Here is a 16,016-nt window from a genome sequence, read left to right on the forward strand (position 1 = left end):
ACAAGGTAAACAAGGTAAACAGGGTAAACAAGATAACTATGACCACAGACGTAACAGTTCACGTGTGAGATCATGCGAGCGTGGAAACAAACAAACAAACAGACAGACACCCAAACAGAGATTACAACTTTATTTATATAGATAAGATATATAAAGTAATAATCTCTGTTTTTAATTATAGAATAGAGGTCAGATCATAACTTAAAAACTTCTAAACGATGGCCTTACAGTTTTATTAGGGAGCTCGGTAGAACCACGGGAATGTTCTGAGCTCAAGGTTTATAAGTTCTAAGTTGATGAGTTGGCTCACTTATATAGGGAAACCTTCAGGTTAAGCTGGGTTCCCAAGCTAGTATTCATATATGTCGGTAATTGACGGAATAAAAACAAAATTGTTTCATATATAAACAATTAAACATTTAAGTATTTTATCATAATTTATTTTTCTAAAACTAAATTAGGCCAGCGTTATAGGATTGAAATATCTGGCGTGTTCTGTTGACAAAATTACAGTGGTTTCCAGTTAAATGAATCATAATGGTAAATAAAGTAAAAACCAATAAAAAATGGAAAATTTTTGTCTTCTTGGACTTAAGTTTTTTTTCCGACAAGCTATCTTAATTTGAACTTTAGCATCCATATTTGAAAAGAAAGACAAAAAACATTTCACTTTTATCGGCTATCATACCAATTCTAAAACATTTAATGTTAAATAAATGTCTACAACTAAATCTTAAATTGATGAATTTCTCTACTTTTTTATTTGTTTCAGATGTCCTACAGTCCAGAGGATCATGTGATGCTGATTAAAATGATCTTTGAAGGGATTCTTCTGCCGATCATAGGGGGCATTGGAATACTAGGTAAACAATTATATTCAGCTACTGTGAAGAACGGGGGACTGGGGTCAATTTGAATTCGAACCGTACCGACCCCATGAACCGGCCTTGGTGGCGCACGGCACGTACCGACCCCTTGATCCGGCGTTAGTGACGCACGGTACGTACCGACCCTTTGAGCCGGCCTTAGTGACGCACAGCACGTACCGCCACGCCCTTATCCTTTGTTGGCTCGGTTTTAACTTTGATGGCGCGGTCAGACTTTTTACAGTACCCGGCATATCATGAGCCTATTTTACCTACCCCACAGTTAGAGGAGTCTTCAGGGGGGCCATGGGGATTCAGCCCCCCCTGGACAAATTCCTGACTACGCCCCTGTGGTAGAAGAGTATATCAATGTTTCTGAAAAGGTTTCTAATTTTATCCTAAAGTCAATCAGCATTTTAGTTCTGAAAATGAATCAAATGACATATTTTCGATAACATATATTTTCAGTTTGGGTCGATTTTAAATGAAAGTATAATATTTTTCATTTCAACAAACGATATTTTCAAATAAAAGATTAACGGCGATTTTATTAAAATTCTAACGTTCTACTTGAAAACGTTTAGCTTTAAGTAATTTTGATTCTATTTAGAATCTCTTTAAAGAGACAGTACGCGTACGCGACAGTGTTTCCCGGCATTAAATTTTCAGCCAGATAATTAAGAATGTCTCCATTATTAAACAAAGGTTTAATGGGTGTTAATGTGAAATTTAAATCTTCTGTAATATTCTTCGTTGAATAATTTCTTTACACATTAAATAAATAAATACACATTTGTATTATGTAAGGTTTAATATCAATATAGCTATACATTAGCATCTAACCTCTTACAAAGGCAAGTTTAGTTTGAACTCCGTGCTACAATATCGAACTTTGGTTTCTAAAAAGATATATAAACATTAGAAGACCTGACTAGGTATACATTAGCTCTATGTCAAAGAATGTCAGAAGTCTGAGGAAATTACTTTTTTTATTAAAAATATATCTCTGAAGATCTGCGCATCTATGTAAATATAGAATATAGATGAAAGATTTTAGATTTAAAGCTGGGATGAGTTGAATACAGAATAGCATGCAGCAGGGGCGTATTCAGGGGGGGCTATTGGGGCTAAGCCCCCCTGGACCAGTGAAATCTATTGATTTCAAAGGGTTTTCAGGCCCCAACGGGTGCTGAGCCCCACTGGAAAGATAAAAAAAAATTTAAGCCCCCCCGGACAAATTCCTGAATACGCCCCTGGCATGCAGAGTTGGTGTTTCAACAAGGATTTAAAGTGTCTTGGGAAGGAATTATGTTGAGCACATAGATAGATAGATATTTTCTGCACATTGCACACGCAAACAAAAACAAGCATGGTTAAAGGGATGATCACCGATTTAGAGGGGTTGAACTTTTTCCTTTAAATTCATGACAGCGGTGAAAACTTTGAATCAAAAAATAAATTAGAAAACGGAAACACACAAATTCTAATTTCTTTGCAACCTGACGCTGAACATATACGGGGTAAAAAAATATATTAAACATATTTCCACAAATAAAAAAAAATAAGTTTGAAAAAATTAAAAGTATTTTCGATTTCAACATATAGAAAATTTCAAACTCTTTTTCATCCTTAATAATTAATTTGGTTTCCCACATATATAAATACATAGTAATTCATTAGAATGCATTTAATGGAATTAGAGGGAGTGTTTGATGAATATATGTATGTATACAGGAACAACAGAAATATCTTGTCCCAATTTGCCATTTGTAGTCTTTGTGAGTAAAGACGACTTGCTTAAAGCTGCCTAGAAGTCGTATTAGTACTTCAAATGAGTTTTCAATGCCGCCAAATCTTTTTGATAAATACTCTCTTTAGGCGGATTTTCTTAGGAATTATTTGTTCCTACAAATAATAAGATTTTATAAGATTTGTAAGAATTAAAATAATGCAGGCAATGTTCTCTCTCTGTTGGTTCTCTATTATGGAAAACTAGATTTTCAGGTAAACTCTTTAGTTATTTTATCCATTATTAGCCAAACCTGAGATACATTGAGATACTTGAGATACATTGACTTGGTTTAGTCATTGGTAGTTTTATAGCTTACTCTTCTAGCAACTCAAAACTTTCCTCGATTTAACGATTGTGAACCTTGCAATTTCCTCGATTTAACGATTGTGAACCTTGAAGTTTCCTTGATTTAACGATTGTGAACCTTGCAGTTTCCTCGATTTAACGATTGTAAACCATGAATTTTCCTAAATTTAACGATTGTGAACCTTATAGTTTCCTCGATTTAACGATTTTGAACCTTGCAGTTTCCACGATTTAACGATAGTAAACCTTGAATTTTCCTAGATTTAACGATTGTGAACCTTGCAGTTTCCTCGATTTAACGATTTTGAACCTTGAAGTTTCCTCCATTTAACGATTGTGAACCTTGAAGTTTCCTCGATTTAACGATTCTGAACCTTGCAAGTTTCCTCGATTTAACGATTGTGAACCTTGAAGTTTCCTCGATTTAACGATTGTGAACCTTGAAGTTTCCTCGATTTAACGATTGTGAACCTCGATTTTATCAATTGGTGACTTTTAATTAAGTTGACTCAATTTCGTGATTGCTTTTCAATGCTTTATTTGTATAATTTTTCCCTCCCGACTATTTAGCTTTATCATCAGGTCGGAGAGGAGGAATAACCTTTTTCATTCATACCGTTATAAATGTTTAATATATTTTTACTTCTAGAAAACTTTTATCCAGCTCCTAACTGTCCTGTCTGTATTCGACATTATTAGGAACAAAATTATAAAAAGAAAAAAGAAAAGATTTTGTTTTTATTTTCGTTTATTCGATATTTCATATCAGAAGGAGTTTTTCTACAAAAATTAAAATATGTTTATTAGAATAAAACATGAACACAAAGATTTCGTCGAATTGCTCTCTTTTTAAAAAGTTTAAACAAAAAATAAATGTTTAAAAAGATATTGACATATTTTCTTGATTGATGGTGTTTCAAAAAAAGGAATTTTGAAAAATGGAAACCATGAGTTGTCTGTATGTAATATATGTATGCTGTGGGTACAAACTGCATACAACAACAGTTTTTTTGTTCATATTTCATAATATTTATATTATTGTGCCTCTAGTATTGTCAGCAATATTTTGCTCTTCTCCGGACCTCTCCTTTTCCAGCACTATAGGCTCCAGGTATATACTAACCCTAACTCCAGGTATATACTAACCCTAGTTCCAGGTATATACTAACCCTATCTCCAGGTATATACTAACCCTAGCTCCAGGTATATACTAACCCTAGCTCCAGGCATATACTAACCCTAGTTCCAGGTTTATACTAACCCTAGCTCCAGGTATATACTGACCCTAGCTCCAGGTATATATTAACCCTAGCTCCAGGTATACACTAACCCTAGTTCCAGGTATATACTAACCCTAGTTCCAGGTATATACTAACCCTAGCTCCAGGTATATACTGACCCTAGTTCCAGGTATACACTAACCCTAGCTCCAGGTATATACTAACCCTAGCTCCAGGTATACACTAACCCTAGCTACAGGTGCAGCAAAAAAGAATTTCTGCTGAGTTTTTAAAAATGTGCATTTTGTGTTTACATTGCATCTTGATTTCTGAGTTAGCATCAGGATACGAAATAAATATTATTGATGATATTGATAAATTTCACAATACAATTCATTCCATCTATCTTGTCTTCATATTTTATGAAACTAAAAAAAAAATTTCTCCAGATTTTCATTATCTTGATCTGTCTAAATTCAAACATAAAGATTTCTTCATAAACGATTTGTTTTCCAAAAATTGTTGCATGCACAATGCACATCATCTTGAAAGATACTCACAGCTGCATGAAATGTATTTGCAACTATATGTAAGATATTTTCATGGTGTAAAACCACCTCTACAAAATGTGAAATCTCTGAATTTGTAAATTTTTTTGAGAATTCGGGGAGACGTCATAACAAATCTATAAGAATATTTTATTAAGTTATGTTTTTGCCTATATCGGTGCAGTCCAACGAAAACACTTAGTTTTGGGGGATTTCTTATTTTTTAAAAATACAACTTTTTTTGTTTTTAGATCCTGCCCCACCTGCTGGCCTACCTGCTCCTACCTGTTGCCCAGATTGCTATGACCGGCTCCGTCCTGACTACCCTCGCCGTGTCAGTTGAACGATTTATAGCTGTGTGCAGGTCAGCTTACTAAACCTTTTCAAAGGAACTGATTACTTGCATCAAATATAATGTTCTTATCATATTATATCTTTGCAACCTTTTTTGAATTCTGCTAGATCAAATAGTCACAGTTTGACAAATGATAGGAATTTGATTTAAGGCAAGTAATCAGTTCCTTGTTTATAAATCAATTTCACTGTACAGTGTACAAGTTCATTTGTACGATTAACTTTATGTACACCTTGTTTAGACCTCATGTACACCTTGTTTAGACCTCATGTACCGGCTGCCAAGGATATTGGCCGGATTATCTGTTCTCTAATCGTCTTCTTCTCGATCCTGCTCAATCTAAACAGGTTCATGGAGTACGAAACAAAGGTAAACTTTTCAACTGTTTTACAGGGTGTCCAAATAAACATGAGAATTAAGTGACGACTTCTATATTGTCTTTGTTCCGTGCGGTCTTCTAACAAGAACAAAGTTTTAGTCGAATTCTAATTACAACAGTTAATAAACAAAACATATGGACTTCTGAATTCTAAATTGTGGTCTACCATTTTTGTACCTTTAAAATTGACGGAGATATTAAGATTTCAGTTTATTAAATAACACTAAAATCGTTCAAATTTCTTATATCTTCGTCAATTTTGAAGATGCAAAGAAGGCAGACCACATTTTAGAAAGCTTTTAAGACTCACAGTCTTGAATTAATATACTTAATGTTTTTTTCAAAATCTTCTAAAATCGAAAACAATTTTCAAGTCGTCTCTAAATTACAATGTTTTTTGGGACACTCTGTATAAAAAACGGTTCTTTTGTCAACTCGAATAAAAATTCTTCTTCATTCTAGAAATGAAATTAGACTCTAAATTATTTCATTCAGTATTTTATTTCCTATTACAGAGTTTTATGCTTATTACTATATATATATATATATATATCCATGCATACATACATCTATATATTTTGATAAATGATTTTTATTGCTGTAGAAAATGACGCTCTTTGGAATTTTGCAAAAAATATGAAGTTAACAGTCCCTTTTAAACCTTTTAACCGACTCTATAGGTTGTGGGCTTTTTTAATAAAACTTCCTTTGATCAAGATGAAAGGCTTTGTTTCCCTTTGTATGCTTTCTGTATATTACAATTATACAATCAAATAATTTCTAGACATAAATCTTTTTCAATGATACAAATAAAACTCAGCAATGTTATTAATACGACATTAACAAAACATACACCCAACTTGGCTATTAGTTCCATTTCCATTGTGAACATGTTCTCTTTCTGTAGATCTATCTATCTATCTATCTATCTATCTATCTATCTATCTATCTATCTATCTATCTATCTATCTATTTATCTATCTATCTATCTATCTATCTATCTATTTATCTATCTATCTATCTATCTATCTATCTATCTATCTATCTATCTATTTATCTATCTATCTATCTAGCTGAACACTATTGAGTTCCCTCCTAACATATCCTTCTCTGGAGCCGTAAGAGGAACAACGAACCAGGCATATCAGCACACTTTCAAATATTTGAAAAAAACATTTAAAACAATTTTATATGATTAAACTTAAACCAATACCTAGGCCCACAGCACATTATTATTAAGATTATTTATCTTTGTTTATTTTCAAATCTTAATTTGTCCCGATTAAACCGTTTTGTTTGTGATTCTCAATGTGTAGAATGACGTGTTCGATTCACAACAGTACCCTTCAAACTACAGAGTGTCCCAATAAACATGGGAATTCATTAAGAATTCGATATCGTCTTTTAAATAATTCTTTGATTTAGTATAGTGATACCTACTGAGAAAGCTGTAATCTGTAAGAGTTTCGTCTGCTATGTTCACATTTTGTTTGTTTATGTTTTGACTGCATACGGTTGTACTTAGTAAAACAACAAAATTGCAGTATACAAACAGAGTAAACTTGTCCATCTTCACTGTTCATCTTGTGGAGACATTATAGACACATCTTTACAGTCTTTTACCCTTTTCATAAAATGAATTCTAGCAGACATAATAATATTATGGCTTTTGAAATTAGGTATTACAATGCTAATTCATAACAAAGACGATATAAAATTCGTCACTGAATTCCCATGTTTTTTGGGACACCCTGTATTGACTGATTGAGTATATCGGATTCTCAACAGTACACTATAAACTATTAACTGATTGAGTATATCGGACTTATTCTTATTGTTCTAAAAATGCGTGTATAGTTCTAAAATACTTTTCTTTCAAGTTGCTTATATTTAAGAAATATTAATATTTACTTAGAAGAAGTCATAGAAAATAGATATTTAATTTCGAATTTTAAAAACCGTCTTGGAACTAAAATATTGGGTATTTTCAAGGGACACAAGTTGAGTTCACACTGTACACTAGCGTACATGCCAGCTTTACAATTAACGTCAGCTGAGTTGAGTTCACGCTGTACGCTAGCGTACACGTCAGTTTTACAAGTAATAGAACGTTATTTGAGAGATATCCCTCGATAAACAGTCAAAGGTTTCCGTTGCTAATCGGCATTGTTATCTTTGTCACTTGAAATTTACAGTCTCTTTAACTCTTAGCACTAACCCTTTTTTTAAAATTATTAAATCATTATTTTAGAGTTTTCATTGTGGGAAATATTAGTTATAAATTCATGGTATTAAAGGTTGATCATGCTATATTTGAAGGTTAATTGATAACTGATAAATTTAAGCTTTTTATTAGGATATTTGGATATGGTTAAACTAAAAAAAAAACATTGAAATGACTTGAATTATATCACCCTCTGCAATAAAACAATAAAATTAAATAGACCTATTATAATAGGTCTAAACAATTTTACATCTTTGGTTGGAATAAAAACTAAAGTTTATTTAAAATTTTTAATTTTCTGAAATGTTTTCAACTAAATTAGATAAAAAAGGCTTTTTATTCTTCATTGAATAAGCTTGATAAATCATTAAAGCTTTTAGTTTTCACTGTTAAAGAGAGAGAGTCCGGAAAAGTTTAGTTTTAGTTTAATTTTCACTGTTAAAGAGAGAGAGTCCGGAAAAGTTTAGTTTTTTTGTTAAAGAGAGAGAGAGAGTCCGCAAAAGTTTAGTTTTCACTGTTAAAAAGAGAGAGTCTGCAAAAGGGGGAATCATGAAATTAAATCAATTATTATTTTTTTTCTATTTTTTAATATAATATATTTAAGCAATGAATAGTTAAAATAAACTAAATATAATAGAAATAACTGGATGTGCCCGGTGTTGCCCGTGAATTCCAAAAAATCGTCAAATATTCAAAAAATGGCCTTCTGTGTCGAATGGTATATAGTCGTGATATGCCACTTATCTTTTGTTACCCATGGGGGGGGGGGTCACATTTTTTGTTTTGTTACAAAAATACACCGAAAATGTGTAATATAGTTAGTAAAAAACAACATAAAAGAAGTAAGAAATATACTAAAATTAATTAAATAACTCCTTAAATAAACAAAAGAAACCAACTATATAAGCGAATAATGTACGATAAATGTACTAAATATTATAAATATATTGCATAAATATATTAGATATATTAAATACCACCAAATTCTCTGTTTGCAACAGAAATGTTTATCAAAAATATGATATCTGCAGAATTTAAAAGTTTCAGGCATTTTATATACATTATCAAAAAGAAGGAATAAAGTTTTTGCTAAAAATATATGTCTGCATACAATATATAAATATGAATAAATCGATCGTCAATATTTATCAATCACGAACTTTAAAGCTCTTAACTATATTTGAAGCGTGAGCACTACACTTGAGGGTGTTTACTGTTCTGTCGGAGGCATAAAATGTTTGGTTTGGCCACCGGAGAAAATCTTGGTCAAAGACGACCTTGCAGCGGAGTAAGCTCAATTGTTTTGGTTAACATCATTCTTCATTTAGATTTTTTTTATTCTCAAATCTTCATTTTTAAACGAAATTGAAGCGACGACTGACTCTTAAGTGGCGGAAATCCGATGTTATGATCAGTGATCACTGATCAGTGGCCCGCGACGGAGATATCTTTATTTTATTATTTGAAAATTAAATGCAAGGATTTTAGCTGGACGAATAAGAATATATAACCGTCAGGCAAAGGTTTAAATGGTACCACCGGGAATGGCACATGCCACTCTGAACAAGGAGGGTCACTTTAAATTATGTCTTCAGTCCCTTAATGCTTTAATACTTGATACTTAGAAAGGTTTGAACAAAGAGAAAGAGGGAAGGGGGGGGGGGGAAGGGACAAAGGTTAAAAAAAAAATGAACTTTATAGAAAGGCATAAACTAAGTGATAAAAATGTTGTGAATGATATGATTAGAGTACCAACTTAGTAACCTGGAGTTTCTACACAATAAAACCAACCCCAACACGACTGGACCCTAAAATATCTCAGGTACAATATTTATACTGGAAGAAGGAGAACATTTATAGGTCTCATTGTGTTAAAATTATCTAATTTCTATTTTTTCAATTGGCAACTTTTGAGGTTGTCTTGTCACCCAAGAAAACTTTAAATATATTATTATTTTAAAAATAAATCTCGAATAAAAGATTTGTTTTTGAAAATTCTTGAAATTATTTCCAAAAAGAATCATGAATTTAGAAACGTTTAAAAAACATTCAATTAGTTTGAAATACAAAATTTATTTTCTAATCTTTAAAATAGCAAAATAAAAATAATGAACCAATTTAGAATTCAAAATTTAACAAAAAATATTTGAATATTTGGTTTTCCTCGTTTTCTCTACAATATTGAAAACTACTGATTAGAATGTTAAACTCCAAAACTCCAGATTTGAAACCTGGGAGAGTGAACTTCTTCTTAGGAAGTTTGGTGTCATTAACTCAAAATATTTATTTTGCGGAAATGTTATTTAGCATTGTAGAGATTTAGATATTAGAAAATGGGAGTTTTAATAAAATATCTGGATTGGAAACACGTTTTCTTTTTGTGAATCATAAAATCTATTAGAATCTATTTCGACATTCCAATTATCTTAATCGATGTTTATTTGTTTACATATCGACAGTGCAGTATTTATCAGAGCTTTCCTCAAAACTTTATATTCTTTTGTTGATATGTCTTGTTTTTCATTAGAGGATTGGGACAGTTTCAAGATGAAACCTTTCCTTAACTTACATCAAACAATAAACAACAAAGAAAATCAACAATCAAATTATATAATAAAATGAATGTAACGCAAGACCTGGGTCCATAGATTTTCTTAATGTGCTTCCTGATACTGAATTTAAAGAATTTGAGCTGCGTCGCTGCACAGTTCCTACTGCCGGTTCAAAATTTGAACCACCTATTCAGAGTTTAAGATTCTGGAAGGATTTGTATCTAAAACAAAAGGAACTTAATTTTGTTCTCCAGGTTTAAAACTATAACCCGAAAAACGAAATAAACATGATCTTATATAGTCAAGGTTTCTTTTATATAGATTGCAGCTGTGAGTAGTATTCTCATCCTAAACATTCTACCATTCTTTGCTATGTCCATCCTTAACATCTGTATATACAGGGTAAGCTAATTTTAAGAAGAACAGACGCCATTTTAAATCCAATCATTTTTACTTCGTAATATAAATCTTTAATTTAAAATCCATCGAAGACTCGGGTTTATATTTAAAGAAGAAGGAAGGAACTTGATGGAGCTGTTCACACTTTTTAAGAAAGAAAAATGAGAATATCTTCTGTGTTGTTGTTCAGAAAAAGGTTTAAACCTTTATTTTATTTCAAATCTTACATCGATATTAATCTATAAATTTACAGTTTAACCCAGAACTTTGGAAACATAGAAAGAATGTATGTAATGTCGTCTTGAAAGTAATTTTTCCATGTGTTCTATAATATTATACAGGGTTACCCACAAAGGATGAGACTGTAAAGACGACCCAAAACTCTAAAAATATGACATTTGAAGCTTGATTTTTAGTTTCTGCATTCAATTAAATATTTCGATGGTTTACAAAGTTGTTACACACATGAATAAGCCAGTTTTGGCCTGCAAGTAACCCCGAATACAAGAAAACGGACTTAACAAATTCCATGCAATCGTCTCTGAAGTCTCATCCTTTGTGGGTAACCCTGTACCTTTAAAATCTCAGTAATTGTAAAAATAAATAAATAGCCATGAAATATGCTGGAACAGTTTTAAAGAGCTTTATAAACAATTAACTAATTATCTGCAGCATTTCATTATCAGTAGGTTTAGAAAACGACATTTCATTTATTCTTTCGATGTCTCAAAAGTTCTGGGTTAAACCGTAGCTGGATAGATTATACAGGGTGTCCCACGAAACATGACAGTATGCAGGACGACTTGAATGGCGTCTTGATTTTTGATATAATTTGCTGCGTTTATTTGTCAACCTAATTTTAGAAGTAAATTTCTAGAGATAATAATCACAAAATTAAGACTAAATGTCACAAATAAATTCAAATACCAAAGACGACTTTCAAGTCGTCTTCCAATTGTCATGTTTCGTGGGACACCCTGTATATTGTATCTTTTACCTGACAAAAATCCTAAAATTCCATTTTTCAATTAAGTTTCCACTTTTGCAAGCTTTTTAGTAAATTCCAGAAAATGTAAAACATTCAGCAGTAAAAAGGTTCTATATCTGATACAGCTCAATTAATCTATTAAACAAAATTTTAAACATCTGCAAAGTTTAAAGGGACTGGGTTTCGTATTTCAAGGATTTCATTTCATTTAAAAACGAGGGGCATGCCCTGTTATGATTAAATATGCAAAAAATATTATCGTTTTTCTAGCTGGCTCTGATAATTTCTCTATTGTTTCCACAGCAGATATACGCAAGTCACTTTATAGAGAAAATAATCAGTTTTCAAAAACAAAGATTTTAAATATTTTTTTAATAATCTTTTATATTTAACAACAAAATTGAATACTTTTCGGTTAGTAACAAAAATTAGGAATTGCAAAAATAGTTTTAGTATTTATTTCTAAGTTTTATATTCATTAATTATTACTACTTTTTTTTCAAAGCTTTCATCTGCTAGAAATCTGAACTTTAATATTTCGTTGAAAATTTTCATATCTAAACTTTTATAAGTTTTGATGCCTAAAAACAAAAAATCTTCGAAAAATACTCATTGCAAAGTGGGATTTTCTAAAGAACAGTTTTCTTACTTAAAATGTAGTTTATTTTGTTAATTATTTGTAAACAATGAATACAGTTTAAAAGTTTTATTAGGAGCATATTAACAGTAATTTTTTTTTATAAATCATGGGATGGAATAAGATTAAAATTTTGAGAAATATTTATTTTTCAAAAAATAAATAGTTTTGCGAATTATTTTTTCTCTTATATACCAAAAAAATGTTAGTGTTAAACAACGCTAATCCCGTTTGTTTACTCACCCTGAGGCCGAATTTTATGAATTTGAGCCGTGGCTTAAATTTGACTCGGGGCTTAAATATGGTTGGTTCCACTGAAAATTGTACTCAATTTTTCAAGATTTAAATGCCGGAGCTCAGTTGAAACCGGTTTTTGGCAGATTTGAGACGCGCCTTAAATTCATTAAATTTGGACTCACTAGTTTTAAAGATTTGTGAGATTTTTGACCCAAACATAACTTTTGATTGTTTTTGTTCAATTTAAACTTTTTTAGAGTATCAAAAAGCGATCCCAGCTTATCAACTCAGTAACCAGAGAAAGAAGGTAATTGATATTATTTCAAATATTTGATATTTTTCACAAAAATTGAGAATCAATTTATATCTTTTAAAAGTAAAAATGAGTATGAGACACAGCAGTTGGGCAGTGTAAACAGCCCCATTTCACTAAATTAGTGATTTAGTAAATTTAATTTCTTTGTAACAACATCAATTATACTTAATTATTGCTATAATGTCGTCTTCCTATTCCCTTGTTTTAAATAATGGTTTAAAAATCTCGGAAATGAAAGCATCGTATTTACAATAATCTCGGAAATGAAAGTTTGGTATTTACAATAATCTCGAATATGAAAGCTTGGTATTTACAATAATCTCTGAAATGAAAGCTTGGTATTTACAATAATCTCTGGAATGAAAGCTTGGTATTTACAATAATCTCTGAAATGAAAGCTTGGTATTTACAAAAAATCTGTGAAATGAAAGCTTAGTATTTACAATAATCTCGAATATGAATGCTTGGTATTTACAATAATCTCTGAAATGTAAGCTTGGTATTTACAATAATCTCTGGAATGAAAGCTTGGTATTTACAAAAATCTTACCAATCCTTTCTTGTAAATATGGCCAGTGCGTAGTGACCGAAATTAGATTATTTTATTTCTATGTATTCTGATTTGTTTATATTTATTATCTAGAAAAAACAATCAACAAAATTGATTTATCTTAAATATTCTGTATACAATCAACAAAATTGATTTATCTTAAATATACTGTATTCAATCAACAAAATTGACTTATCATTACACTTACACACAGCTAGGGCTTGGCACGTTCCAAATTTTTCATCCTTTATTAAAATAAAATATCAGGTAGCGTTTCGTTAACGATATTTTCCGTTATTTTTTTATAGTTACCGTAAGTAAACGATCTCAATTTTATTAACTGCGCGTTAACGGAAAAGTTTTAACTATTATCACAGAATTAATGGTGTTAACGGCACGAAGCGGCAAGAAAATTTTGTTAACGGTAAATGAACTCATTAACTCACAGCCGTTAACAGTATTAACGGCGTTTAAATCTAATTTAAAATCATTAAAAGACGTAAACATTTTTTTTACAAGTTCAATGCAATTTTAAGCAGAACAAAACGAAACTCACCTTTTTTCTAAATATCCGTTTTGTTTTCGTTTTCAATCGTGGATTTTTTTCTTCAAAAATGGCTAATGTGTTTCGTCAACGATTTAAAAAATAATGGCTTTTGCCTTCCGTTAACGGACTCTTCCGTTTATTTTCGAATACCTCTGGTTGGTATCGGAACTTTTCCCAACCCTACACACAGCGCACATACAGTGTGTCCCATGAAACATGACAATAGCAAGACGACTTGAAAGTTGTCTTTAATCTTTGAATTTACTTGTGACATTCCATACCTGCTTTAACATATATGATTCTTGAAACTATAACTACCAAATTATCCTAGTCCTGTTATTTCAAAACGTGATTAGCCTTTTTCGTGCTGTCAATATTATTGAGAATTTAGTTCAGATTTCAGTTTTTAAAATATAAGAAAAATTGTCGAAATCAAATGCAGACCACATTTTGGAAATATCAATGATAAGAGTACTTTGTGATTATTCTAGAATTCTACTTCTAAAATTAGGATTACAATGAATTTTGCAAATTATTTTAAATATCAATATAGACCTTCAAGTCGTATTGCTACTGTCATGTTTCGTGTGACACCATGTACAAAATTTAAATATTTTTTATGTATTTTACAATATTGTAAAATGTATAAAATGGCTGTATAGACCCTACCAAAAAAGATGCAAAAATAAACAAATAATACTGAATTATAACATTAAAGTTTCGCAGATAAAAAAATGTTGTAAGACGATGAAATCACTTAAAGTCAAATTGTAAATTAAATTTATTTATTTCTCAGGAACCTCGGGATTGCGACAATACTTGTCTCCATCGTCCTCGTATTCGTCCTCTGCCACAGCCCGAAGTGTGTCATCAACTTCCTCGAGTTGATAGCTGTCATTTCAGGTATACTTCAAATAATATATTAAACAATAAAAAAAATTGTGCCCCAAAATTTTTGCAAATATATTTTTTTAAATCTAAAAATACTTTCCCTTTAACATTGTTGTATCTAGGTATAGCTCCAAGCTGGGGACCCGGACCGGAAATACTTGTAACCCTTTCACATTTTCTCATCACCGCCAACTCTTCCGCTAACTTTATTATTTACTGCTTCAAGGTAATATATTCCGCTAACTACATTGTTTACTGCTTCAAGGTAATATATTCCATTTATTTTATCATTCATTGCTTCAAGGTAATTTATTTTACTTAATTTATCATTCATTGCTTCAAGGTAATAAATTTCACTTAATTCATCATTCATTGCTTCAAGGTAATATATTCCGCTAACTATATTATTTACTGCTTCAAGGTTATATATTCCGCTAACTATATTATTTACTGCTTCAAGGTAATATATTCCACTTATTTTATGATGCACGACTTAAAAAAAAATTTATAAATAACATTGAAACCCCACCAATAAAAAACAATAAAAAAACTGCTGTAAAGGCAATAATTAAGTGCAATTTCATTACTTTGTTAACACTAGCACTATAATATAGAATTATTTTAGGATGAAGGATTTAGAAACTCAATGATCAGCATAATTACATGTTTTAGGTAATTTAACGATTTTTTTAAAAAATATAATAAGATTTCAATTCTAAAATTTAATATAGTATAATTTCAATTATAAAATGAGACTCTTTTCGAAAAGAGAAATATTTTCTTAATTTTGGCAAAATTCTACAGAAATTTCAAATGAAAATAACTTATCTCGAAATTATCTTCATCTCTGCAGTCTAAATGTAGGAGCCTTGATTCTCAACCAATAAATTCTGTCAGATTAAAAAGTCACAAGCGGTTGCAAACATATAGGGAGTAGCAAATTCGTGTTTGGGGTTAGTAATCAGTTTCTTCTGTCGTCTGTATTCTAAGATTTAATCCTGTAAAATATTCTTGTTTGGAATGATATTTGTTTAGACGAGGAGATCCTAGTGGAAGAAGAAGAGGAAGCAGGAGTAGACGAGGGATCAGGTATACACAATCAACTAGACAGAAGGAGAAGGAGTAGATGAGGGATCAGGTATACACAATCAACTAGACAGAAGGAGGAGGAGTAGACGAGGGATCAGGTATACACAATCAACTAGACAG

At 31.1% G+C, this 16,016-nt stretch overlaps 1 protein-coding gene across 1 annotated transcript in view; it reads left to right on the plus strand.

Annotated features, from left to right (window-relative positions):
- The first annotated feature begins 783 nt into the window (after positions 1-783).
- Positions 784-16,016, plus strand: part of LOC111710319 (probable G-protein coupled receptor frpr-1) — a 24,125-nt gene continuing 8,892 nt past the window's right edge. Inside the window, exons 1-14 of the mRNA XM_023484382.1 lie at positions 784-863; positions 2,821-2,870; positions 3,614-3,663; positions 4,015-4,075; positions 4,984-5,096; positions 5,351-5,456; positions 6,540-6,605; positions 9,438-9,512; positions 10,564-10,644; positions 12,761-12,810; positions 14,713-14,819; positions 14,930-15,033; positions 15,433-15,479; positions 15,843-15,896. Coding sequence (XP_023340150.1) covers positions 800-863; positions 2,821-2,870; positions 3,614-3,663; positions 4,015-4,075; positions 4,984-5,096; positions 5,351-5,456; positions 6,540-6,605; positions 9,438-9,512; positions 10,564-10,644; positions 12,761-12,810; positions 14,713-14,819; positions 14,930-15,033; positions 15,433-15,479; positions 15,843-15,896 — 1,028 coding nt within the window. The 5' untranslated portion in view covers positions 784-799. The remainder of the gene's footprint in view (positions 864-2,820; positions 2,871-3,613; positions 3,664-4,014; positions 4,076-4,983; positions 5,097-5,350; positions 5,457-6,539; positions 6,606-9,437; positions 9,513-10,563; positions 10,645-12,760; positions 12,811-14,712; positions 14,820-14,929; positions 15,034-15,432; positions 15,480-15,842; positions 15,897-16,016) is intronic.

The sequence above is a fragment of the Eurytemora carolleeae genome, unplaced genomic scaffold (genome assembly GCF_000591075.1).
Source record: "Eurytemora carolleeae unplaced genomic scaffold, Eaff_2.0 scaffold1039, whole genome shotgun sequence".
NCBI lineage: Eukaryota > Metazoa > Arthropoda > Copepoda > Calanoida > Temoridae > Eurytemora > Eurytemora carolleeae.